This window comes from Leuresthes tenuis, unplaced genomic scaffold (genome assembly GCF_036924035.1).
Source record: "Leuresthes tenuis unplaced genomic scaffold, fLeuTen1.0.hap1 SCAF_9, whole genome shotgun sequence".
NCBI classification, from domain to species: domain Eukaryota; kingdom Metazoa; phylum Chordata; class Actinopteri; order Atheriniformes; family Atherinopsidae; genus Leuresthes; species Leuresthes tenuis.
Window position 1 is genome coordinate 12,970,978 of NW_027325363.1, and position 24,498 is coordinate 12,995,475.

Below are 24,498 nucleotides of genomic sequence, written 5' to 3' on the forward strand. Positions count from 1 at the left end.
CAAACTCTCTGTCAGAATGTTGGGGTGGCTTGTAAAAGTTTGGGCACTGCTAGCTGAAATTTCTCCTGCTGTGAGCAGCTGATTAAAAGCGATCCAAAAGACGATGAATGCATCTTATGGAAGGTGCCAGCAGCAACAACAGAAGGGGTGCAGAGAATTTAATAATAATTATATTATAATTTTACATCCTCGCCGAACACGTGATGTGCTGATCCAGAGACCAGGTTTTTATTCATTTGGTAATGAGTTTGAACCAAACATTATGACTGCTGCTTTTTATGTTTTATCAACCCGGTGTGTCTGTGCTGTAATCAAACTTAACATGACATGACAGATATGAAAAAACACATTCAAGAAACAGCAGGGCAAACTTGTCAACTGACAATGGGAAATAAATCAATCACTTCTTTTTTTGCCAGATACCCCTACGTTACCTGTAAACCGATGCTGAGAGTCGCAACTTTAAACTCTTTGGCGTTTCTTTAAAACAAAACAAAACTGAAACATAACTTGCATGTAAAATGTCCGTGTTTGTTTTTTGTTTTTTTCTCAGAAAATGTTAAAGCAGAAAATCACATGAGAAAAAAAACATCATGGCTGAATTCCATTTAGCTGCTTCAGTTTTAGTGTTGTGAATCTGCAGACATGCTGTCTCACTGTCACAGTCATGGCTTTTTGGAAATTACTCCATTAGAGCAGAGACATCTGTAACATTATGGATTCTCCAACTAGATATTAAGAGTTAACTAGAGTTAAAATACAACTACTTCTGGATAAAATTATGCATGAATATTTGCAAATTAAACCTGTAAAGTCAATGTCTCAACACTACGCTCAACAGTACTATTTAAGTAGTGTTGAGGTTCTTACAAAGTTACTGTCCACCTCTGATCTTGTTCTCCATCACCCTCTCGCTCGCGTCCCCTTTCTCTTTCTGGCACTTTGCCTCTATGACTGGCAGGGAGCCTGCTCAAAGTAGGCTAGGATTGACGCGCTGCTTGTGTCTGAGTCACAGAGAGCTGGAACGCTGAAACCCACTGATTGCATTTAACTTTAGGCATCTGACTCTCATGCAGCGCATGATACAATAGAGCCATCCGCTCCTGTTTCTGCATCTCGGTGCTGACGTTTGTGGTCGCAATTAAATCCATAAAACAAACAAACAAAAAAAACCTTCGTTCTTCTGTGAGCAACTACAGGGATGGTTATTTAGAGAAACTTCCAGGATACAGATAACGTCACGATCTCACTTAATACATATGGCAGCAACACTAAAATAAGATTTAGTGCTTATCATTTTTGTGACTGATAGCAAACAATCAGAATAACGAGGGACTGAAATATAAATGTTGCATTTCATCTTAATTTTCTGGCATGGTACAATAATCTCTCCCTCACACAAAGCTGTCAAGCCTCTTTTTAATGAGTGCCTCATTATAAAGTACTGTCCAGGGCCTATTTAAAAGAGGTCAAGCATGTCATGGTTAACCATAGCCTTACTCACCCGTTTAACACCGAGGAAAAAAATGACCACTTTGCAGGGTAAAATAACATGACGTGAGAAAATTTGTCAGAGAAGAGCCTGCAACCGAGGCTATGACGCAGGCACATTACCCTCTCCACATATCTCTCGAAATGATTGTGGTCTATGTGTGCTTGTGTGGTTTAGTGTAAATACACAAGGCTGTTACTAAACTGTGCCATCAGTCATGAGAAGTACACTTTATAAACACATGTAAATGTGAACAGAGCAAGCCGCAGCAGAAATGGGAGCTTTTGAAGAGGAAAAAGAAATACTTGAACATTTGGAGTATAAATTATTCAGCCCGGCTGTTTACATTCACAGATGCCGCCATTAGTTTGTGAGTTCAGGTTATCTTGAGTTGTGTATAAAAGCGCTTTGGTAAGACAGGCGGCTTGTGGCTGACGCTAAGGTGTGAAAAATGTTGTTCCTGTATTTGAAATCTGTATATTACTGTGTAGATGCTTCGTGTGGCACTAAAACCAGTCGGACCCATTTAGGGCACAGACAGAGGACATGTGTCTGCTCTGTTTTATTGCCAAGAAGGTTTACACATACAAGGAATTTGTTGTGGTGTGCTGGTGCTTTCTTTTATGAAAAGTTAAATAAAAAACAATAAATGAGAACAGTAAGTAAAAGTGGAAGTGAAACAATGGAATAAGTCTGTACAGGTATTGTATAGACAGTCCGTGGAGGAGGAGAGAGGAGGAGAGGGTGGTGGGGGTGGGGGATCAGTGTCAGTGGGGGGTCTCTGGTCTTGTTTATGAGACTGACAGAAGATAATGTGGGTGCTGTGATTTGCAGAATGGGGTCTCTGTGGAAATCAGGTTTGTTTTGGTGTTTCTTGAGCATGCTAAACAAAAGTGGGTTCCAAGGAGTCTGGAAGGGAACTGATGCCCTCACTATCATGTTCATCGATCCAAAATGGTGCAGATTTTATGAAGAGAAGGGCTACATTGTCCTGCTGAGGAACTGCCGTTACAATGTTCCCGATCTGCAACAATATTTAGGTGGGTGACACGTGTCAATGAAACATCTTAATGAACACTACGACCAAAAGGTTTCCCAGCTGCTAACGGCATTGAGATGAGATGATTTTTATGTGGTATTCACCTCACCTGTCAGTATGACTACAGGTAGAATTATAACCTACCGATCCAGTCACCAGACAGGGTGAAGTTTCCAGTGATGTCTGCTCAGATTCATTGACTACAATAAACTGAACAACAGATATCTTTAGACAGTAAAGTTAATGGAACACAAAATCCACGATTGTAGACAATATCTCAAATGTGGATGTCGATGTAAAGAAGCTACCACTTGTAAACTCAGTTTCAAACACATCTTCAACACAGCAACACAGAGGCTCCACGCATTCACAGCAATTTTAAGATTTTACTGTCACTCTTTTAACGTCCAACCACATGAAAAGTATAATCACAACTTCCCCTTTCTGTTCTCAAATTGTGGCACTGAATAATGGTCAGAAAATGTTGTTTTATGAATTCACAGCGATGTTTAACCTTAACACCAAATGGCTGTTAGTCCCTAATTCTAAGAAAGTCATTTTAGGTGTTCCTGAGATGTCATAAAAATGACATCTCTGAAAACATAAAGCCCCTGGCTTTAGCTGTAGCTGAGGTAGAAAGATAATGATTGAAAACTGATAGAAATCCCTTTAAAACCAGATTCCATTTGTTAGAGCGATACTAGACACTACAGATAGGATAGGATTAACATGGTTATCTGACTCTCACTTAAAAGGGCAGTTTCACACTTCCCTCCTGGTTTGTGGTGCGACCGCAAAACACAATCAACTGTATAAGATAGATACAAAAATAAATACTTGCAGGGAACAGCAAAAACCTGGACAGCCCTTTTTTATTATTTGTTCATAAAATGAAGAGGATGGAGGCTAGCTTCAGTATTTTTTCTTACCGTACTTAAAAAGATTAGAACACATGTCCGAAAACAAAGCCAAGGTACAAAATAACACAAACACCTTCAAACATTAATAAAATGCAATAAAACACTAAAACCTGTGACGGCTAAAACTGCCACAGTATTGCCTTAAACTGTTGAACTGTATTGTCTTATAATAATAGATAATGTCAGTTATCACGCTCTCCTACAAGCTAGTGCTTACTGCAGATATTAAGCACCTGTCTGACTTGAAATTCTGGTTCCCTGCACAGTTAAAAGCCAAAACAGGGTCACTTTCACATTTAGTTTTTAAAAAGAAGGAAAAAGCATGCAGCCTGAAAAGACACAAGATGTCCCAAGTTCAAAAGTCCACGCTTTAATCTCAACTGAAATATTAATAGAGGAGGGGCTCCACAGTTTTAATTTCACCGTATTTCTGTTAATACAGTATACACAAGCCATGTTTACACAGGCGTACAGGAGGCCCTTCAACTCTGCCAAGAAAAAATAGCCGGATTTAGAGGTGAATTGATGTATTATTGCACAGTAAAAGAAGATCTAAAACCCCTCCACTGCCAACGATATATCACATAATAATAAGTTTCAGGGATTTTCATCGAAAGACTGACCTGAAAGACAACTCGAGGGCAGAGTTTTCATAAGCATTTCTACTCTCAGTTTCCATTTTGTTGTGCTGAGTTGGTTAAAAGCTCTGACTAACTACAGCAAAGGCTGCAGGAAACTGTTGAGTGGCTGTGGGAAAAAATAAATTTGGTATGTGAGTGTGAGACACTTTGGTTGGCTGGGATAGACAACACGATCAAATTTCTTTCAACGATGTGGGGAGAGCCTGACAGAGTTATGCAATGTTGTCGGGACATGGAGCCAGGAGGTGTGTAAACAAAACCACTCTCAAGTGGGACAGGCCTAGTCGTTGCCTGGTAACCAGTATTTTGGGCCAGACCAGGCAAACAGGCCCGCCTTCCGAGAGGAAACAGGGGCCGGCCTCATGAGCACAGTGCAAGCTAGTGGCTTCCCGTAAATATGCTAAGAGACAAGAGCAAGCAAAACAAAGCACATCGGAGGCATCACGTTACACTGATTATGTTTTTGGGTTTTTAACCTGGCTTGGCTGGAGTCTAGACCACAACAAGCTGTAAACAAACAAACTCTGTATGGACAAAATGATATATAGGGAAGATTGCAGTGTAACTGAAACTGTGCTTCCAACTTTAAATGCAGTCATAACTACAAATGTAGAGCCCTACGTATAACCAACAGAGACAGGGATTTTTAAAAACTTCTGCGCACCACAACACGGTTTGTGTATGAAGATATTGGTTGCAAACGCATTGATTGTAAAAGCTTTCAAATATAAACTTCAGTCTGCATACTTTACCGTTGACATCATGTGATACACTTAGATATATACTGTTTGTTTTTCCTAATTCATTAAAGGATGTGTGGATAATGAGTGGATTATTCTTGGTCTACTATATTTTTTTCTTTTCAAAGCGTCGGAGTATGGCTAAGAAAATCTCGTAGAATCACTTCATTTTAGTGATAACGAGTCCACCCATTTTGTCAGACACCGAATCTCTTACTTTTATCAGGTGAACTCTCTGTGGTCACATGAAATGTATTTTCCCATGTTTCGTTTATTGTCTGCACGTTTCAAAAACAATGAGAAGAGCAAGGCACCTACGCTCGTGTGTGTGTGTGTGCTGTTCGCTGCAAAACGCTCGCAGTTGCATTTTCCTACGAGTCGTAAAGACACGACTTAAAACCCAGATTTCCCCTTTAAGCCTAAAGCCTTATGTTACACAACAGAAAAAAACAGTCGCGAACGGTTAAAAAAACTTGCCCAAACAAAAACAGTCGGTACAAAATAAACTCCAGACAGCTACTGTTCCATGCAAAGGAAGAATCCGGAAGCCATATTGTGTGCTTCTGAACATAGCCGGTTACCATGGAAACTGGTTGCTAAGCGGCATAACAAAAAAGACCAAATTTATACGTCCTTGCGTCAGAGGCAACGGCGTATCCATGGCGACAGAACGCTATACACACATGCAGTGGAGGATCGCACATGCCATTTGTTTTAGCACAAGTACTCCTTCTCCTTTCAATATTTTGCTGATAAAACTTTTTTAAATTATTAGCCACATTGCGAGTCGTTGTGAAGTTGATTGTGTACAATGATTATATATACTATTATATTATATTATAGGTTATGAGCATCATGCTGAAACTAAAATAGCGTTATTCACCTCTCAGTTCTTATCGCTGGGGTTTCGTGTCCTATTCTCGTTGAATTATGCTATTGCCGTTAATGTGGGCTGTTGGTGTGCGTTATCGGCTATGACTTAAAATTTCCCTACCATGAACAACTTACATCGATGGAGTTAGTCATCCCGGTTGAGTAGCGCTGCACCGGTAACGGCAGCCCGAATGGGACACAGCGTCCTCCGTAAATTCTCGTCTCTGACGTTGTTGCAGCTCTGACTAATAACTTGTTATCCCCAACTCTTCCCTTTTTGCTCACGCCTGTTCACACATCAGCTGTAGCTGTAGCCCTTTCACAGCAGCATACCGGCCCCGTGACATTGTTTGACATCACAACCAGCAACGTAGATCTTGTTTCAGATTTTCATTCATAAATTGCCACCTATGTCTTCCTCGCATTTAGCCCGCGGAGCTATTCCCCAAGCAAAGCCAACCTCCCACCTGCCACATTCCCACTGGTGTCTGCATGTAGGTTTTAAAAATGAATCACATTCTGCTCGTCCGGGCGATGTTTGCAATGACAGGCGTCGATCTCCGTCATTCCTGCCCACTGTCCATGTCAGTACAGCTCGTGCTCATCGGTTAATGTTTTTGTGGGGGGGAAAGGGACTGAATGAGACTGTTGTTGATCTTCAGAGTCTTGCCCACACTAAAATCCATAAAAGATTAGTGTAGCCTATTTTCAAGGCATTTCTCAACTTGCAGTTAATCCGTACGTGGAATAGTACCCGATTTCAAGTCTAGGGAGTGTTCATGCACATGAAAAGGAGGCTTTCCTCTCATAAAGTCGTTAAGCTCACGAACTCTTGTGAGTCCCGAGGGCGTGTCCTGAGAAACTTTTCAGCAGGATTTCCCTTTCATGCCAACGGGATTCCACCCAAGAGAGCAAGAGAATTCTGACATAAATAAACCATTGTCCATCCTCTGGTCTTTTTCAAACTACAGCTACTGTGGTCCCCTAATATGTTTAAACCCATTAGAGAGACTAACAATCACATAAATACTCCATAATACACAAGTCTGTGTAGTCTTTGAATTGCCTTGTGTATACGAATTGTGCTCTACAAATAAACTTGCCTTGCCTTGCCAGGGCTAGAGAAGCTTTCATATCAAATAAACAAACAAACCAAACAACACTCATTCCAGCACATTACAGTCATAGGAATGAATATCATAATATCTAGCATAGCTATGACCTAAAAATGTTCCAATGGCATATGCATATGATGTCCTAAATAGATGTTTTCCGTATTTATCACTCTTAAGTTTCTTAAAATTTCCTCTCTGACATTGTCAGACGGTGAGAAATATCTCTGCCTGTGATATTTAAAAAAAAAGAGAGAGAGAAAAAAAGTCTATTATTATCCGTCGGCGAGGTAAGCTTCTGGTCCCTTTTAGTGGAAGAGGGAATCCCTCAACGTCACCAAGGATACCAAACACAACATTGAGAACAAATATGGTCATGTACGTCAGCGGAACTCCGAGGCGGGACTTCAACGCTAGAAATGTCTACTCGAGGAGGATGGCTTCATTCATAAGACAAGATCTGCTGCCGTGCACAGTCACCTTTCACCAGTCAACGTCCTCCGGCGTTCCGTTAACGGACTTTATGGATTTATAATCGCACGTTTGGAGAGCGGATAACAGAGAGCAGTGCGAGGATTTACAGCAAAACGAGAGGACTTCCTCGGGAATTGAGCTGGAGCACATGCAATATACCTTAAGCGAAGGGAACTGGATTAAGCTTCTTAATGCAACTTTTTTGGAAAGAAACCAAGACCATCTCACCGGGGAACAACAAAAAGCCTGGACACGGTAAGTCAACACTAACTTTGTCGTGCTTGAAATGAACATTTGCTTCCTTGGAAGAAAAGAAAAATGAAATCTCGGCTTTAAAAAGTAGGTGAAACATCTGTCCACCGCTGCGTATCTGACTGCCTAACAGGAGATGCTGCGAGACGTGTTTTTTTCTCTTAGTACCGCGTCCACGAAACGATTGTTTTTTAACATGTAAACCATCTCACTTTAGCCTTCGTGTCTTCATGGTCAATTATTTTACGAAGACAGTTTGCGTCGCCGTGGCGTTTCGCACCTTTTGTCCCGACAGAGAAACGCACATAGCCTATAAAAGCAGCGAGTTGGTATTGGTTAATTGGCCGGCCGATAACATCAGTCATTTTCTCCCCACAGTACCTCTGATTTAGTAACCTTCTTGTGCGTGCCGCTGCCTTGCCGCTGCAGGTGACATCGCGCGCTCTCTGGTAACTGCAGGTGTCACGTTCTCTCTCGGTCCCTGCGGGGAGATGTACCAAGGGTTCCCCGGTGACCCTGACAGCGGATCCCTCGGAAGCTCGTCTCCATCCATAGAGTCCCAGTATCTTTCATCCGTGGACTCCTTTGGGAGCCCGCCCACCACCAGTGCTCCGCAGGTAAGTTCGAGTTTTATTGGTTTGTATGTTTGTGCTTGTTACAAAAAAAAAACTAAACAATAACAACAAAAGAAAACGCGGTTATGATGAATTGAAATGAAGTGACAGACGTTGGGTTGAAATTAATCTTTGTTTATTTTGTTTAGCAATGCTGTTTAAGAGCAACAGGTCTGATCAGATTTAGAACATTTGCTTTTGCAATTTAATCAACTAAACTCTGCACGAGAACTTTATCATGTGTGGATATTAATGTAGTCATTTTTCTAATAAGCTGTGTTTTCCCAAAATAACTTTTTTATATACTCATTTCTTATCTCATAACCATTCCTCGTTACAACCGACAGAAAAATAATAACATTAACAGACTTAATGATTCAACACATAAAATAAGCTAAGAAACACTATGTTCTACAATCGGTTCATCTTTATTTGAGCCTATATGAAGCGCGGGCATGCTTCTGTGTCCCTGCACACAGACAGTAACAGTATGGTAGGATAAATTTACCAGTGATGTGTCACTAGTGGAAGCTCCGCAGCGGCTTTGACAACGTGCTCCGTGTACGGCACGCCGCAGAGCGGAAGACAGAATCCTGGAACTCTCCTACGTAAGCGCTCAAGCGCCGCCTCTAACCGCTTCTCTCCTTCCACACGCTCCGCGCTCCTCTCAAAGGCCTCGCCGTGACGTAAATGCATGTTCTATTTTGGAGCGCTACGTCGCGTTGCCAAGGGGAACACCGGGGGTGTGACGGGGACGGAGGAAGGAGGAGGGGGGAGACGCTCTGAGAGAAACGTGATTGGTCGAGCCGGCCGCTCTCAGAGCCGCCTGCCCCAATGTCTTCTCACGCTTTTAAATGAATATTAAAGACAGTCAGTACTCCTCCTCGGGTCTAAAATAAACCGAAAAGGACAAGGGACAGGTCTGAGCTTTCCATGTGCATTTTTAGACCCATAAACTGACACTCAGCAAACGTTGCGGCACAGCAAGAAATACAGATGAAAAACTGGAAAATCTTGACATAACCCACCTCACTTTTTCCTGGACTCTTAACACTCCATTTGTAATATTTAAATGGTTTTCCTCGAGTTAGTCAAATAAGTTCGTTTCCACTCTTTTTCACCTTATCTTCTATCTACATCTACATCTTCCTACACTTCCATTGGGTTATTAATCTTGATAACAGTTTGATAATAATTGACGTCAATTTTTGAATGAGTAAACTATTATAATGGCCTACAAAACAATTAAAACATTGAGGATAATTTTAATCTAAAAAACCCCACATATTTGTCATGTTTCATATCTGTATGATTCCAGGTATTCTATTGTTATAATTGAAAACAGGTCTTCATTACCACTGAATTTAAACACCAGTTTTTTTAGAAAAAAATTACCCTAAATAGCTGTGCTCATATCTAGAAATAACATTTACCCCTCTGTTGGGTTGGTTTGGCTACAGTTTTTTTTATATGTTACAAATCACTGAAGTAAGGTTGTTTGTCTTGTTATTTTTATCTCAGCGCAAATTCATGTCGAGTGGCTTTATCGAGTGGCTTTATGCTCAGTGAAATCTAACCATCATATCTCCTGCTCAGGAGTGTGTGTCAGCAGGTGCTGGCTTGAGCATTGTGGGAAGTGGGCCAGTGACAAGTGTTGGAGGTGAGATGCCCGGTTCATTCGTGCCCACCGTCACCGCCATAACCACCAGCCAGGACCTGCAGTGGATGGTACAACCAACCCTGATCTCCTCCCAGGCCTCTGGACAGAGTAGCTCCACTGGAACCACAACCATGACCCAGCCAGTCTCACTTGTGGACCCATATGACATGCCAGGCCCCAGTTATTCTTCTGGGTCTGGATTCACCCCTCCGAGCTCGGAAACTCCCGGGCCAGCACCCGGTCCCATCCGTCAGTCCAGAACCCGTAGCCGCCGTACACGAGACGAGTCTGTGAGTGAAGATGGAGATGTTGGTGTGTTAGTAAGTTTGTGTGCCTGAGTGGTGTGTTTGTTGACCCTGCACTGTTACACATGTAGTCGGAGCTAAAAGCCACCAATCCAAGTACTGTTCACTGTCAGGTCAAGATCACTTTCAGGGGTACGGGAAATAAATGAAAGGGTTACTCTCTGTCCAATAAAGATCCCTCTGATATGCACAAACCTATGATGCAGGGAAAAGCCAAGTCAGTTGAGAGGGTTTTACGAGTAGTGAAGCAAATTTATTCTTCAGCAAGACAAAAAACTTGGTAGCTAAAGTGTGAAGAAAGTTTTTAAAGAAGAAAAAAGGCAAGTCTCGAGACAGACAGTGCCCACATCCCGACTGCCTGTGTCATTGTGCTTGTACAATGTGCCCACATCTTCAAGAGCAAAAGCAGAACTTTTCTCCTAATTGATGTTTTTCTTCATTATAGTTAACACCTGAGGAGGAGGAAAAGAGACGCGTTCGTCGAGAGAGAAACAAGCTGGCTGCTGCCAAATGCAGAAACCGCAGACGAGAACTCACAGACAGACTGCAGTCGGTGAGTTCTGCTCTGTTTTAGCTGCCAGAATGAGCAATGATCATAATTACATACTTCATGTAACCTCCCATTTCATTGTGGAGTATGTTGATAAATGTCTGCATGTATAGGAGAGATGGTTATGGTAATGAGGTGTTTAGATGTCGTAAAGATAATTATGGTTCTCAAGATAGACTAATGTACCTGCAGTATTTATAGTTTAATTAAGAAGCTCCCTGTGAGGCACCTTACACATTACCTGCAGGGGAGCAAAGCATTTCCCACATACACACTTAAACAGAAGTTTAATGTAGATATCACTTTTGTTATGTACCTTAATGTATCTTGTCTCCCATTTCATCAATCTTTGTTTTGTTTCGCCCTCCCCTTCCTCATAATTCTTTCATTCTCTGTAACTACTCGCAGGAGACGGACATACTGGAGGAGGAGAAGGCTGAGCTCGAGGCTGAGATCTCAGAGCTGCAGAAGGAGAAAGAGCGCCTGGAGTTTGTCCTGGTGGCCCACCAGCCAAGTTGTAAAATCTCATACCAGGACCAGCCTCAGCAGGTCTCGGTGCAGCTCGCCCCAGTGCAGCCCCAGCTCCCTCCCCAGACCTTACAGCCTCCCGTCTCCATTGTGGGCTTGACTGTGAAGGAAGACTCTTTCTATCTGCCTCCTGCCTACACAGCCCATCCGGCCTCCACACAGCCCCAGCCTCTGGTTCAGCAGCAGCAAGTCCAGCAGCAGCCTCAGCCAGGAATAATGCAGGAGGTAGAGTTTTCTAGTTCTTTCTATGGCTCAAGCGAGCCAGCAGCTGGTGGGCCATGCCTTATGGCCAGTGACAGCGGTGGTGGTGTTAACCATGACGGTGCGGCCATTGGCAGCTACAACACCTCATACACATCTTCATTTGTGTTCACCTACCCAGAGGGAGCCTGCGGGGTCAGTGCCAACCAGCGGAACAGCAGTAGCGAGCAGTCATCTGATTCCCTGAACTCGCCTTCGCTGCTGGCGCTCTGATAGACCGACAGACACATGCACACACATGTTAACATGCACACACACGATGCTCGCTTGAAGTAGAGCCTGAGACATGTATGTGCACAATGCCAATCAGTCTCACTCTCTGAGGAAAAAAATATTTGAAACCTGATTGGGTTAAAGTTTGCACCTTCTTTAATGCATTCCAATTAAGAGCCATAGGAAAAGTTGCACATTTGAACTAACCTTAAACATTGAGCTGATGCGATTATAACATCTTTTATTTTGTATTGGGAGGAATACTTGCAACAGGGCACGATAAGTGAATTACAAACTGAGTAACAAAAGTCCATGTTGTCAATCCTAAGTGCCCTGAATTAATTAATTAATTCACAATGAATTCTTTTTTTCCAATACTCTCATTGAGTGAAATTCAACATGCTCATGTTACACCCCAACAAGCACCAATGCCCCCACCTTGTTCCCTCTGCCGGTTGCCCCTCTGCTAGTGCTCTTGCTCTCATCCTTTTCCATCCTGTTCTCCCCTCTTCCTCTTGTAGAATGTATTTGTGCAAAACTGAAATAGCGATGGAGGACAATTTATTCAGGGTCTTTTCTTGAGGGAGGCAGACTGCTGATCTGTTCATCTCTTCATCTGCTCGGCTTCCGTCTGCTTCTTCATATGCTGCTTGGACTTGGCAAGTTGAGGATCTGAATATCACAGCCTCCTCTAAATCTTGTGCTTACTTCTCTCGTTTTTTGAAAATTCCTCTGCCGTCTGCCTACCTGCCATGCGACCCATCTCTACCCATCTCTGTTTTCTCCTCTTCTGTCTCTATGTTTCTCCCTCTCTTTGAAGTCTTCAACCCCTGAGAGCCCGAAGACCCCCTCCAGCCCTTGGGACCTTGAGTGAAAGCCGGCACAACTAACATACCCTTTTGCACCCTGTCAGTCAAGGATTTGGATGCAACATACCCAAACGGAAGGACCTTTCCTTGGAGGTCATTGCTCTGATACTTAAAATTAACAGCAGCTACATACTTTTAGCACACACACAGAAGCATAACTGATGAACACACAATGCAAGATGGATGCCACTGTCTTCTGCTGAGCCATTTTTCATGTTCACACAAAAAAGATTAGACACATTTCTTGAGAGGCTGGGGAGAAATTAAGTACAGACTCAAACAGAGTATGAATAGAGGATGAATCTCATCCAAGCCATCAATCCATCAAAAGTTTAAAAAAGAGCCAAATGTTAAACACAAAGCAAAAAAGAAAAAAAACAACAAAAAAAGACTGCTCTTGCCAGTTGTGTGGAATGATGACCTTAGAAGAACACTTTCACAGAGCCTCATCACCAAGGGCCTACAAACGTATATTGTCATCGTTGCTTTCAAGAATCTGAACTGAAGATACAGACGTTTTGTTGCAGCACACCAGCTCCGAGTTTTGCTCAGAATCTGTGAACCGATGCCTTTATGTAGAGGAGGGATTTTTTTTTTCCCTTTTAATAATTCAGACAACCTCTAAACATTGGGCTCAGTGGTCTCTGTGCCCCCCCTCTTCCCTGAGCGGAGATGAGGTGGGGGTGCGTTTATTGTGAGTGCGTCCACTCTGAGGCAGCTGGCCCGTTTATTTCTTTCTTTATTGAGGTTGATGTGACGAGCGAGCACAAAGCAAGACCTGGAAACAAAAAGGGGAGAACATGCGGGCTGATGTTGTGGAGTGAGCGTCCTTTCTTCGCCTGTGAATTAGTAAAATTTGTTTTTCCTGTATGTTTGAGTGAGAACTGTTATATATTTTAATGTTTATGTTTGTTTGTGTGTTACATTGTTTTGCATTGACCCCTGCTTTCTCTTGTACTGTTGTTGAGTCTTTTTTATTATTTTATTTTGTTGTTTTAATCAGAGTATTTTCTCATACCTGTTACTATTATTATTGCTTTGTAACTGCTGTTTTATTATTTTATTGTATTTTCATTTGGCAACTTTGGAGGCATGTTGTGCACTACAAAAAAGTTCCTATTATACGTCTACATACATATACATCTACATAGGTAACATGTATATGTATTAGAGTATGTGCCATGATTGTAAAGTATGAATGTTTGCAGATCTAGATGGGATATTTTTGTCTATGAAGAACAAGGTAAAATGTTAAAATGAATATTTTTCTAAAGGAACAACAAAAAAAGAGAGACTATATAATAGATTTAAAGTACTGCCCTGTCCCTAAACATGAAGCACGATGTCACTGCCTCTGTCAGTGTGTATTTATGTTTTATATAAAGCACTATCCAAGATACATTTAATGTGTGTTTATGACAATGATGTTAGAAGGTTGTGGTAACACCTTTGTTTTGTTTGTTTTCTTTCTCAGTGAGGTCTGTCCCAAAGCTACTGACACCTTAATGCCACTTAACCCTTAGCGTGAAGCAAATAAACAGAAAAAAAATATATAAAGTGTGATTGAATGTCAATTGAAATATTAAAAGTGTTCAGACAACAACATGACTAACCTGTTTAATTCCCAGAGCAAAGTTTCATATGCAGCATCTGTCCGTTATGAGCATATCACTTAACATATTTACAAAAATGTGTGTTCGATGGAGAACTAACATTTCAGCTTTCAGCTCTCAGCTATAGAGTTACATTCTATTCATTCTTGTACTCAAGAATATGTGTTGTCTGAAATATCAGAAAAAAAATCCTGTGATTGTATTTGCTTAATGAGAAGCTTTATTTTCTTCGAATAAACATGTTAATTCAAAACAATGGCTAGATTAATGGTATGAATGTTTGTTCCAACGTGGCTCTCGGTCGTCAGAGAATTGGCAGACCTCATTTTTTTTTTCAACGTTGAATAAGGACTGTGTTTGTACAGATGTTGCAAATGCCTTTTGACTTCCTTCAAATGCAAATGTGATGAAAATATGTTCTGGTGTCAGAATAAGCATAAAATATATTCAATAGTTCTCATGTATATAGGTTTTTGTGGTGCTACTTATATCGGATTATGATAATGAGGCAGTAAAATATTGAATGGTGGAAGGCTGCATAGACACCGTTTTAACTGAGGCTTTGAGCGAATGAAAACGTGGCTTAACTCAACAGCATGTTTTATTCCAAATGGAGGCCAATAACAGTGAATCCCCAGCAGTAAAAGCTTTAATAGCTCTGTGATCACTTGTGGTTTGACCATAGTTTAATATGACTGCCTGCTTCATTTTTAAGTGTGACAAACTGATCTCTGAAGCCTCTTGTACTGTACCCGCACTCCACACTTATGCCCCTGATCACCACACATTCTTTTATTTGGTTTCTTTCTTGAAACTGTCTGAAGTTGCTTTAAATATCTGTGAGGTTGCAGCCACAAATGGTTTGCCAATGGATTGGAGGTGGTGACACGAAGAAAGAAAAAGATCATTCAGAGCTAATAGTTATAAGACAGAGAGCCTGCCTGCCTGCCTCTACCTGTACTGTACAATGGTTATGATAGCATTAACTGAACAAAAGCTTTCCTATTTTTCTATGTGAGGTGAATGTTGCTGTGTTTCTATTTTTCCACAATTTCCATTTGCGCTCTGATTTCATATTATCCCTGTTATGAAATGCAATACTTACAATTCTCTTGGATGAACATAATGTAGCAAATCCTGCAGTAATCAGACTGACTGCTACTATATGTCAAGTGTGATGATGTATTGCTTTACTTATCAACTTTTGTTAAAGTATTAAACGTTATCCTGAATATTCAAAGTAACATTTATTTTGAGATAATTCTAATGAAAAAAATGTGTTTTTTTTTCATTTACTGACGATTCATAGAGACCATCAAGGGACCTCCAACATTTCAGGATGATTTTGTTAGAGTCCAGGACATTCATCTTTTTTTTCTTGTTCTTTCCTTCTTGGAGCACTCAGTCACCTCTGGAATATATGAGAAATATGACAGATGTGAAATAATTTGAGGTTACATAAGTGAAAGGCCCAAAGAAATTTAAATAGAAGATGTCATTTCGGGCATGGTTGTGAAGGTTCTCTGAGATTAATAGTGTCTATTTTTCCAGTACAAATAAGTTGAGATAACTTATTAATACTCCGCACATCACGACAAAGTAAAGAGGTCATATTTTATAGCCTCATTCTCATTTGTTTCTACTTACAAAGAAGACCAAGATGTATAACATATTTGCTTTGTTGCCTTGTGGACTCTGTTCTCTGATTCTCTGTACCCAGATTTCAGCTTCTGGTCCTTTTTGCTACTCTAAAAGTTTACATTAAAGGTTTTTTTTTCTCAATTTCTGGTCTGTAAAAGCTGGGTGAGCTTTCTCCTTTAATGAGGGTTTGACCAAATACCACTCAAATTCTCAAATTGTGAAGAATTAAATAAATAAAAATCATATGATAAGATGAATGTATCTTATTTTTTAATGTGTAAATGAGGTCTTTGGCTTATACATGATTTCTGTAGGTGTGTGTGTGTGTGTGAACTTCTGCTCAAATCTATATAGGGTTTCCCTTTTTCCTCATACACTGCCTGCTCTCTGTTTCTGTATGTACAACTGTCCTCAGAGCTGTGTGTCTCATTCCTAACTGCAGGTGGGAATTATGAGCCTTGACCTGAGGAACTGCCTTATTTGTGTTGTACAATGCACTTTGTAGAACAGTCATTAAGTTTCCCCAACTTACAAGTCTGTAAACTCTCTATGAACTGGACTGCGCACACTAAAATGCTTTCTATGTGTTTTCCTTAGGGTGAACCAGTTTTGATCAAAGGTGGTTTCTGGATCTCAAGTGCATCAAATTGCTCATGTTTTGTCTGATTAAAAGGTTAAATCCCTTGAGCTCCCAGCCATGAGAGAAAGTCTCTTCAGTTAGCAGTTTTCAAAAACCAAAATTACATCCAGCTGACCTTTTAACCTCATACCTGTTTTTTTTCTCTTTCTTTTAATTCCTCTGCTTATGCTTATATATTTTTTAAAATTCCTTTGAGTTTGTCATTCGATTTGTAAAGCACTTTAAGTTGCACTTATGCTTGAAAAGTGCAACACAAATCAAGTTAAATCTTAATTAAAACATTTTTTTGCAATAAGATAACTAGATTATGTAGTAAAGCATTTAGAAAATAGCAAGTCTGTTTCATATAGATCTAAAAACAAAAAGTCTGAGACTTCAGGACATTCATGGTCCTTTTAGACTGAAGTGATCAGGGCTGACCGTATTAATGGGCCTGTTTTGTGTAGATGAGCAGTCTCTGTCGCTATCTTGTGGCCATAAATGAACATAGACAAAGTGGTCGTGTAGTTCGCGTTTTCCCCGGATGTTGCGTGACAAGAGACGCGCCGGTTTTGCGAATGCGACTGACGTCACCACACGTTTGTCGTAAACATGGCGTCCGTGACAACAGGTGAGAGCATAAAGGCCCTGGTGACAAACCTTAGCACTTTACCGCAATTAAGATATTTCAGTACTCCTATGTGAGATATGGCCGCTGCATAAATTCGAAACCTTTTTTCAAAGAAATTAAGTCGTTGCCTCTTTTATACTAGGTAACAATGATGGCTGTTTTAGATATAGAGCTAAAGCTAACGCCAGGAAAATGCTAGCACAAGCGGTTCAGATAGTACGCTTACCTTGATACATTCAATACATGATATCATATTTATCAATAAAACAGATGACAACGGGTAACGGTGCACTGAGATGTTGGTCTGTTTAAAGTGAGAATAGATCAAGTTGCCAGCTTTTCATCCTATGCTAACGTTAGCCAGCCATCACCAAACCTACAGTATATCAGAGATCAAATCAGATTTTCACGCTCGATAGCCAATGTTTTCACCGTAGCTGTATATCGCTGAAATGACTCATTATCGTAACCTCCGTGACTCTTATTTCTGGTTGTGAATTGTTGAGTGTCAAATGATGATTTAACCACCGTGTGAGATTCACGTCAGTGTGGCAGAGTTCATCTGAAACGGGGCATGTTGGACGGAGTCATTGTTGTAGCAGCTGTTGTGCCCCCTTCATTCTGTATTTGTGACTCCGGCCACAAGACGTTTCGTAATTGGTGGTATAAATAACCTCCAGCTGCCCCTGGTCAGCATGTGTTAGACCTCAGCAGTCTGCTGTCTCCTCAGGTTTACGTCTCCCACTGGCGGCTAGTGTCTGTTTGCTCTCCTCCCTTAGTCCACAGTATTTACTGTCAACTATCACAGACTGTAGAACTGCACTTTTGTTTAGCACATTTAATGTGACCACAACCACAGCAAAAAATGATATGATAATTTATAACTGATGGTTGATAACTGCAGCCTGTTTCTGAGCGTTTCTCAGCTTTTTTCTTGCAAGCTGCTTTGTGGGCTTGTGGTTTGTGTGGTTAGTGACCATGAGAAACGGTAAGGTTTTTGCTCTATCAGATCAGATAATGATAAGTATCCCTTTTATTTTTCCTTTCAGCCACCTCAGAGTGGATTCAGTTTTTTAAGGATGCAGGGATCCCAGCCGGTCTCGCTGTCACTTATGCAGTTTCCTTTGTGGACCACAGGTAAGATCTCATTTTTCACATCTCGTGTTCCTTCAATCTTCGTCGAGATTCTTTTTGTTATTCTTTGTGCCACTGCAGAATTCAGAAGAACATGCTGATGGACCTCAGTAAAGACATCATGATGGACCTCGGCATTACAGTCATCGGTGACATCATTGCCATTCTTAAACATGCCAAACAGGTCTACAGGCAGGTGAGGCCAGACTTCATACTTTGAACTTGATGTGTTGAGCACGGTTAATGTTTTCATTTGAGCTGGCAAGAACGGTGTAGTGGGGAGCTTCTGGGTGTAAAACTATCAACAGCTGCTCACAAAAAAAAATGCACAATGAACATCTTTTCATCGGGTCATTCGTGTGAAAAGTGAAAAATAAACATTTATATCTTGACTCTCCAGGAAATATTTTTGGTCCTTTTTCCAGTATTTGACAGTGTGATTATCTGATCAGTGTGGTATCAGACAAAGATATATGAGAGCTACTGCCTCCCAGTCAGCACTGTCACTGCAGGATGCAAATTCTCATTATTCTTCATGTTTCCCTGTTGATTCATATGCAGGACATGTGCAAAATGGCAACTGAGGCAATCTCCTCAGGACAGACCAGTGTTCAAGCTGAGCTCAGAAGAACCGCCAATACTCGTAAGCAACAGAATTTTGATGTTTAGCTTCCTGTTTGATTTTCCAAAATAATTTTACTGACCCAATATCCCAGAAGTGGATCATATATGAATCATATATAAAGTCATCAGTTGTATCATGATGCATTATATCTGTGGCACCTGCTGTGATTCAGAACTTGGTCAAGTTGATGAGGCTGAGTGGTCAAAGTAGTTGTTCGCTTAAAGCAAAGTTGCCAGTTAATTGTGATAAAGGATGAAGTTCTCCATTATGTATTGACCCTGCCTGTTACACTGTGAATAAAAGAGAATGTAGAATTGGAGGAACCAAATTATCTACTGATAAATAATTTCCAGTAAAGATTTTGGGACAGGTTGACTTTCCAAGGATTCATTGTTCACTGAAATTCTGAGTGTTGCGCTCCTCGGCTTCTGGCTGAATGTTATCCACCGAGTTATTTGTGATTTTATAGCTTCTAATCTAGTGTTGCCAGTGGCTAGTGTCAATAACATTTTACAGAGTCTGAAATCTACTTACACCAGTCAAATGAATGACAAAGCCAACTTGACCCCAGGTTAACTTGGCGTTGAGGTCGTTTATAACATCTTTACTTTGAATTCTTTGAATTTTTTTATGCTCCTTTCCATGGTGCAAATAAGGCTTTTTAGTGTTATTTCTCCAGATAATTTAATTTAATTGTTAAATTCATATGTTGAATTTTACTGGTACAATATCGTTACGACCGAAGAAATTCTTACAAAACCCAAACGTTTTCACCTGGAGTGAACAGATCTGAGCAGTTTGAAGTAGTTGCACCTTTCAGCTCTATTTTCAGTTTGAAAAGTGACTTAGTTTATTCTAAATGTAGCATCAATTTGTGGCTTTGTCAGCAGTAAATAAGTCATCATCGACAATAGTGTTCACACAAGCAATTTACACAGAAACATTACGGTATCCAGAGGGCCAATAGCAGCAGGGACAAGTAAGATGAGGTATCCTGGCAGATTATATCTGTGCCCAGATAGAAGCAACCTGAATTTGCTGGACAAGGCTGATTAGGGTCAACAAGGGTTGACCAAGCCTTATTTCTGTCTTTGGTTTTTACAGTAGTAAGAGGTAATTTAATTTTACATTTATCATTCAAAAAATCTAAACCAATTGCCTAATGTTGTGTAGGTCCCCCTCTTGCTGCTACAACAGCCCAGACCTGATGGGACATGATGAGAATGAGATTTGTGGGCCTGTCCTGTTGTGTATGACAGCAGATGTTTTGGGTCTTTTGAGGTTTCGAGTGAAGCCTCTGTGATGCACGCTACGAAGGCTTTTTCTGAAGAGTTAGCCCTTTTTCTTGTCTTTGGAAATGAACATGATGAAGCTTTTTGGCAAACAACCAAAAGTCCACCGTTAAAGGATGTTTTCCTCTTTTTCTTAGCTGCTACTCGCATGATTGCCAACGCCTTGAGCCATGACTCCCCGCCAGCCACTCCAGTTCGCCGACCTGACAACCGTCTCTCTGTCACAGTGTCCAACACACAAGCAAACAAGAACAACAAAGCAGGTAGATGACATGGAGGGTTTCTTTCACCCCACCTGTCCTTGGTTTGCTCCTCTACTTGAGCCTCTGTTCATTCCTCATGTGTCCACTTTGTCAGTTGTAAGTCAGCCAGCTGACGAGGGGAACGGTTTGCCAGCAGTGAAGCGCCGACGTGTGACAGCTGAGATGGAAGGCAAGTACATCATCAACATGCCAAAGGGCACCACGCCTCGTACACGCCGAATCCTAGCCCAGCAGACCAAGAAAGGTAGGCCCGGCCCAGTGGTCTCGCCAAACAACGCTCTGAACTAACCCCGTTAATCACCAAAAGTCATCAGTGCAAGAAGTTTTCAAAATGTCCTCTGGGTAAAGCTGAATGTGATTGGTCCTGATAATCGGAGCCTGTTTGACCCTCACCTTCTTCAACTCAGTAATTAATTTACTGTAGTAATCTGTGATTCTGTCTTCCATCTTTACTAATACTCCTCCCCTAATGCACCAATAATCACTCCCTCTGTTGAATTTGCTTGTTTTTTTATGCCTCTCATACTGCCAGATTTAACTCTTTAAAATCTGTGATTCAGCATGATTTGGCAACTGTGTTCTAGTTTTTCATATATAACGCGCTAATTTGCTTAAGTTTTGAAGCTACAAAACTGTGACAAATGCACTAAATAGTACTTTCATTGATCACTTTTTAGTTTTAAAGTCATACGTGAATCACAGATAAATACCAACATTTTTTAACTGGAAGCATAACTGAGCATGAACTCAGATGATACTCTTAACTCTGCATATACACAACAATATGGTCTTGTAGTGTTTGCATACTGTTAGTGCGGGTCAGGTTGTGAGTAACTCATAAAACAAGTAGTAAAATCGAGTGAAATCGTATTTAGGAACCAGAACCACATCAGAACATTTTATTGTAGCATTCGATCGATTTCAAGCACATTTTATTTACATTTTAAAATGATCTTTCTGGAGACAACCTCTGCTGTTTCCACCATTAACGCACACACAACACCATCTCGCCGAGAGATGCTATACATGCAGTCAAGCGATATTACTGTGTGCCAAGTATCTTCAGTTCACTCTCCACCTGTGTGATCCTTTTACCAGCTTTCATCAGAGCGACATACCAGACAGACACGTGGATAATTATTATCAACACAGTGTACATGGCTAATTAAAGTGTCCATAAGGATGCACTTTACAGACGTGATTTCTCAACCTATATATACACACACGTTGTACATGGATACAAAATTCGGTCTTAATGGAAAAATGGAGACTAAAAAAAACTAAATCTGCATAAACTAACCGATTTGTCACGTCGTAAAGTCTCACTTTAATTATGAATTATGAGCATAATAAGCCCGTAAACAGCAGGACAAGAAAAGTACAGAAAATTTCAAAATAATCCACAAGGCTTTTCTTCCTCACATTTCTCTGCTGCATTCGGGTTTTTCCTGCAACGATATTGTTGATAGGTTTTGATTGTTTTTTGAATTCTCAGAGAATGTGTTAATTGCATGTTGTTTCTTGTGGATCTAGTGTTTCTGTCAGCTGTAAACTGCTTGTCTGTGTCAGCAAAAGGGAGATAAGTGTTAAGTTTAAAAGGTTACTAAAGCTGAGAATAAACCTGCTTTTTAAGTTCTAGTTTTCGTAGTTGTAGCCAATTATTTTCGTATTTCTAACAATGAATCCAAACAAGAACCAAATATATCGCAGTCAAGCTGTCACATTAGTGTTGGAGTACAACTTGTTTCATGCTCTTCTCCTTAAAAAGGCTTGAAGCGAACGTCTGTGTTTGAACGACTGGGAGCTGAATCGAGGGCAGACACAACAACAAGTAACAGCAAGGTGAGATCTGTCAGTATCACCTTGCTGTTTCTGATGAAGCTGAGTTTTGCGCTCATATTGAGCCCATGTTTTTGCAGCCCACTGGCGTGTTCAGTCGTCTCGATGGAGGGAATCAAAGGGAAGGCGCACCGAAGCCAGGAAATATGGCTGCAAACATGGATGAAGGTGACGAGGATGACAGTGATGGAGAAGGCTCTGTCCTCCAGTATGCAGGTGTCCTCAAGAGACCCCCTCCATCCCAGAAGAAAGAGCAGGCTACAAAAGCAGCCCCTACCACCCTGCGGCGCCTAGGAGCCAAATTCAAACTACCTCACTCTGATGCTCCCACGTCCTCCTCTACCTCATCCCAGAATGGTCTCCCACCTGCCAAGATTAGCGTTCTACAGAGACTGGGCAAGCTCCCCGCCACAAACGCTGCTGCATCTTCAACACCCCCCACAGACACACAGGACAACAGTGTGACCAGCACCAGACCCAGAGTGCAGGAGAGATCCACTTTAGCGAGCTCTAACGTCAGCAGCAGCACCGCCATCGCCGGGGCAGCAGGAGGGGCAGAGTCCGGGGGGGCCAAGATGGACGTCAAGGCTATCAGTGTTTTTAAGAGACTGGGCAGCAAGAGAACCTAACACACTCACAGGAAATGATACATTATTTATCGGGTTTGTATCAGCACCTTTTTGTTTTTATCTTGTTACACTGCAAATTGTTTACTTGATTTTTGTATTATTTTATTGTTTTCTTCTGCCTGGGTGTGTGGACAGCAGTTAAAATGCAACTTCAAGCTGATTATTATTATTACAATTGTTTCTGTTTTAAACATTTTGAATCACGCTGCCATTGAAAGGTCACTTTTGTTTTATATCTGAGCTTTTTATTATAAAGACTTGCTGTTTTTATGTTGCTCAACCATTAGGCTATTTATAGCGTCACAGTCATATCTGCCATTGATCGTATTTTAGACATTTGTGAGCATAAGGTTTGAGCATGACGACAACCAAGCTGCCATAACGGTGGTTTTAATTTCTCCCGGTAATCCACATGTTAGCGTTCTGATGCCAACACACCTTTCCTGAGATTCCACCCCGATGAATACCATCGAGATGTAGAAAGTGTTGCTCCCTCTATTCAAATTATGTCATCATTTTATTGATCTTTGCCTGAATGTTGAATATTTCTCCCAAAAAAAATCTTTAGTAAATAGTAAAAGTTGAACACACAAGACAGCAGATGGGCACAAGACAAGTCAGGAGGTGATAGTTAATAATTCTGTTCTTTTTATCTTTACCTGAAAATGACCTCCCGTATCGTGTTTTAAAAGTAGGAACTGTGTAAAAGTGTTTGATGAAAGGATTTCTAAGGTTTGACCTGTGACTGGTGAGCAAAAAAAGAAACCAAATGGTGACACAGAGCAACCTCATCGAACACTTGAAGCTAGAAAAATCAACTCACCTCTTCCTCTGTGCTTTGCAGGGTAGCAGTTCACACCTCTGTCAGTTTTTCTACCGTTAGACGGAGCATTTTCTATAACCTCCTACTTGAAAGCCAGATCGGTAGAATATTGCTATTTTCAAATGCAATGTACAGATTTGGTAGTCTTGATTTCACTCGGAACAGAAGTTGTTCTGCTGCTTATTTTTCTATGTAGATGTTCTAGTATCATGCATCCAAGTAAAGAACCTCACAGGTAACAACGGGCCTGGTGTCCAGTAGGGACTACACCCAAACCATGGATGGGTTGTTCACACCTGAACTTTTCGCACTGTAAGTATTTTGAAATGTTTCTATTGTTTTAAGAAACAAACGCACCATAAACTGTCGACCATGCCGAAGGAAATATGTTCTGAATTTTGGACAAAATGTGCTTGAGAAACAATTAAATAAGGAAAATGGTCCAAATATCTGAGCCTTTTTTTTTTTTCTCCCCTCTCTCAAATGGAAATGTCACACCCCATCCACCTCTTGTAAGTATCAGCATATGACAGCAAAGTCAATATCCTTTTCCCCTGAGAGCATTAAGCAGCTCGTTCATCAATAACCGTTTCTAATGTTCTCAGCTTGCAGCGACATTGCAGCTGCGTGGTTTTAACTGAACGGTCGGAGTATTATGGTAATGATGTTTCCTGGGAAGATGCCATTAACTGCAGCTGGAGATGCGTAACATCCATATAATACAGTTTCTACGGAGTCATTTAAACCATCACATCCCCATCAGTAAAATGGATGTGGCACAGTATATATTTGTGGCAGCATCCTTTTACTGTTACTGAATTATAACTGGAATTTGAAAAAAGTCTT

At 41.0% G+C, this 24,498-nt stretch overlaps 2 protein-coding genes across 7 annotated transcripts; both read left to right on the plus strand.

Moving 5' to 3' along the window:
* Positions 1–7,266: 7,266 nt before the first annotated feature.
* fosb (FBJ murine osteosarcoma viral oncogene homolog B) lies at positions 7,267–16,050 on the plus strand. 5 transcript variants are annotated; one of them, XM_072392401.1, is made up of 6 exons: positions 7,267–7,546; positions 7,973–8,160; positions 9,754–10,137; positions 10,568–10,675; positions 11,081–11,425; positions 11,583–16,050. In XM_072392401.1, the coding sequence occupies exons 1-6, from the start codon at positions 7,483–7,485 to the stop codon at positions 11,646–11,648; spliced, it is 1,155 nt and encodes a 384-aa protein (XP_072248502.1). In that variant the 5' UTR covers positions 7,267–7,482; the 3' UTR covers positions 11,649–16,050. The 5 variants fall into 5 exon arrangements, with proteins under 5 accessions (XP_072248502.1, XP_072248503.1, XP_072248499.1 ...); XM_072392402.1 differs by having other exon boundaries at positions 12,495–16,050; XM_072392398.1 differs by having other exon boundaries at positions 11,081–16,050.
* A 955-nt stretch (positions 16,051–17,005) lies between these two features.
* cunh19orf47 (chromosome unknown C19orf47 homolog) lies at positions 17,006–24,101 on the plus strand. 2 transcript variants are annotated; one of them, XM_072392403.1, is made up of 8 exons: positions 17,006–17,047; positions 18,097–18,184; positions 18,263–18,377; positions 18,743–18,824; positions 20,236–20,361; positions 20,456–20,605; positions 22,130–22,203; positions 22,281–24,101. In XM_072392403.1, exons 1-8 carry the CDS (start codon positions 17,029–17,031, stop codon positions 22,827–22,829), a joined length of 1,203 nt encoding a protein of 400 aa, XP_072248504.1. In that variant the 5' UTR covers positions 17,006–17,028; the 3' UTR covers positions 22,830–24,101. The 2 variants fall into 2 exon arrangements, with proteins under 2 accessions (XP_072248504.1, XP_072248505.1); XM_072392404.1 differs by having other exon boundaries at positions 20,456–20,530.
* Positions 24,102–24,498: the final 397 nt, after the last annotated feature.